This window comes from Caenorhabditis briggsae, assembly GCF_000004555.2.
Source record: "Caenorhabditis briggsae complete genome, chrX, whole genome shotgun sequence".
NCBI classification, from domain to species: domain Eukaryota; kingdom Metazoa; phylum Nematoda; class Chromadorea; order Rhabditida; family Rhabditidae; genus Caenorhabditis; species Caenorhabditis briggsae.
In genome coordinates, this window is record NC_013491.2 from 7789477 (window position 1) to 7792407 (window position 2931).

Genomic DNA, 2931 nt, shown 5'->3' on the forward strand with positions numbered 1-2931 from the left:
ATAGTTTCCAAAAATTTAAATTTCTCAATTTCCCTCAAAAGTTCGGGAAAAGTGTTCTACTCAGATTCCTAGGTTTCTTCATGATTATCTGTAGTTCTACTTAATTACATTCAATTTTGCTACATTATAAGTATCTTGCTCTTTTTAGATGCTAGTTGACACCTTCTGATATTCTTCGCTTCTCAGATTTCCATCCTCTCCAATGCTCTTTTCTTTTTTTAAATTTTTTTTCTCTGTTTTCTATTTTCTACAAAATTTTAAAGTCGCTGTTTTAGAAAATTTCCAAATTTTATAATTTGTTTAATGTTGGATTTTCAGAATTTCCAGGATTTCCCATTTTTCAGTTAACCTCTCGATCTAATAAACATGAAAATCAAAAAAGTAAGCGTACTTTGAAAACTTAAAAATCTTAAAATTCATGAATTTTAGGAGCCAGGAACATTTCTAACATGTGAGTTGTGTCCTGGAAGTAAATTCATAAGTATGAGTACGCTTCGGAAGCATCAGAAAAGGCACATCATGGAGAAAACATGGATATGTGATGAGTGTATTCCAGGAGAAGAGAGAAGGTTTTTTGAGAAAAATGAGGTAAGAATTAATGCAAACTTCCTGTAATTTTGGCTTCAAACGTCATTGAAAGAGCTAAACTACTAATAACCTACCCTAGATAGAATTTTTCTGCGGTTCTACCTTTCATTTCTGGGTTTTCGGGTTACTGTAGCGCAGAGGGAAAAGGGAACGCGTTCCAAAAAGGGGCGTGTCACTTTGCAACCTGCGGCGCGTCCACGTTTTATTGAATAGACAATAGATTTGGAAAAGTTAATGCTACAGTGCGCGTCATAATGATAGCACCACCCCATTATTTGAGGTTTTCAGAAGAACTAAAAATCTTGGAGAAAAATGGATAATGCCATTAGATTCTGCATCCCAAAAAACCTATGTGTCCCCTGAATCAAGTACCAGTCAAGTGTTTTAGGACTACAGTAACCAAAAGTATGTCTGCACACCGCGTCATAATGATAGCACCACCCTGGAAAACGGAAAATCTCATGTTTATTTCAGAAATAAATTGAGAATGTTTTGTTGGAATTTGTTAAAAAAGTACAGATAATCATAAAGAGACCTAGGAATCTTGAAAGAACACTTTTCACGAACGTTTGAGGGAAATTTCGAATTCCTATCTTTTTCCATAAAAACCATTCAGAAATCAAATTTCTACGACTATTTTGAGCCGTGTTATGACTATTCCAAATTTTCAAGCTAGAGAATTGTTAAACTAAGAATATGAATTTATGGTAATTATGGTATTTATGAATTGCATTTTTCTGACTGAGATAATTGATGAATTCAGATTTTGAGTGCAACATGCACGAAGACGATGAAATAATTTTTGTAGCAAAACTTTCAAAACTTTGCAAAATGCATTTTCTTCTGGGATGGAAAAGTCTGAAATCTGTTTTCTGAGGAGGAAAGGACACACAATTTAATGTTGGAGATTTTCTAAAGCATTTTGAAAACCTTGAACGATTGAAACGTAAATAAAACAAAATCATCACCTCACAAGGTAGAATTTCAGTTTCAATTGAATGCTCGGATATGTGTCGTTTTTCCTTTTCAAAATTTTTCAGTGAACAACAACACACTCATCATTGTGAGGCGCGGTGAGCAATTGTGACTGTCACTTGTTTTGGCCATACCCAAATCTGGTGTCGTCTAATTGCTTTTATGATACAAAAAGGAACAAATATCGTATTTATGACTTCCGTTTGCTCGAGATAATTGCTGTAAACTCTTATAGTTTTTGACACATTTTGTAGGAAATTGTATGAGTTTTCTCTTCTTATTTTGACTTGTAGACAGCGTAGCTCAGTTGGTAGCCGGGCAGTCTCTCAAATATTAGGTTCATGAGTTCAACTCCCCAAAAGGGTCTTATACACTGCGTAACATAATTATAAGTTCACTTTAAATTTTGAAATTTTTCGAAAACTGTGAATATGGACTGAACAGGATATAATTGAAGTAAATACTAATTCGGATTGTCAATTAATGAATACCATTTGAGACCGCTACCATTTCTTCAATTTGGCAAAATTGAAAAAATCGAAAAAATGGCACGAAAAAACGTCACATAAGTATAAGTTCACTTGAATCAATGAAAGATAACTCCAACACACAGATTCTAAAATGTAATGAAAATACAAAATATAGCAAAAAGGGATCAAAATGTATTCATTAATGTAAAAACTTTGGTTGTATCTATACTCAAAATTGGACCACATCCGTTTTTGACAAACATGTACTGAAAATGAAGTTTTTCGTTAATAAAAAATCTGAAAATACTGACGGCTTTAAATTTTTTAGTTTCGCAGAACTATTCACAATTTTATTACTCTGTCAACTGTCAAACACAATAAGATCATTCCACAAACCAGGAAAAATTTCTAATTTTAGCTCATTTTTACCACTATGTTCTGAGTGGTACTGCATCTTTCTAGGTATGCACCTGATTGAGCTGACTAGCATATGAGGAAGCCAATTATGTGTTCATACAGGAACATACATTGAACTATGAAAATCTGTATTTTGGATTCCTGGAACCATGCAACATTTCTGACAGACAAAGTTTCAAGCATAAAAATATGCTATGCGGAAGCCATGTTCACAGTGTTGTTTAGTAAGGAAGGAGTCACGCATTCTATATTTTCTTCTTGTAATAATACTTGCCACCTTTTGAATTTACACATAGAAAATTTAGATTGTTCAAAAAGTTCCACTCTACACATACAATAAACCTTTAAAAATGTCATTTTTTGCAAAATCTACCAATTTTTAAGCTCGCATACTACCCCCAGAATCCATTCCCTTGATTTCAAAGTTGCTGAAAACATTGGAAATGTCCAAATTTATGTTTTTGTAGTTGATGTCCCTTTC

At 33.3% G+C, this 2931-nt stretch overlaps 1 protein-coding gene across 1 annotated transcript; it reads left to right on the plus strand.

The window, feature by feature from the left end:
- Positions 1–366: 366 nt before the first annotated feature.
- CBG27614 lies at positions 367–1387 on the plus strand (the record flags this gene model as incomplete). Its single annotated transcript, XM_045239407.1, has 3 exons — positions 367–381; positions 430–588; positions 1352–1387. 3 exons carry the CDS (start codon positions 367–369, stop codon positions 1385–1387), a joined length of 210 nt encoding a protein of 69 aa, XP_045099454.1.
- Between the last annotated feature and the right edge of the window lie 1544 nt (positions 1388–2931).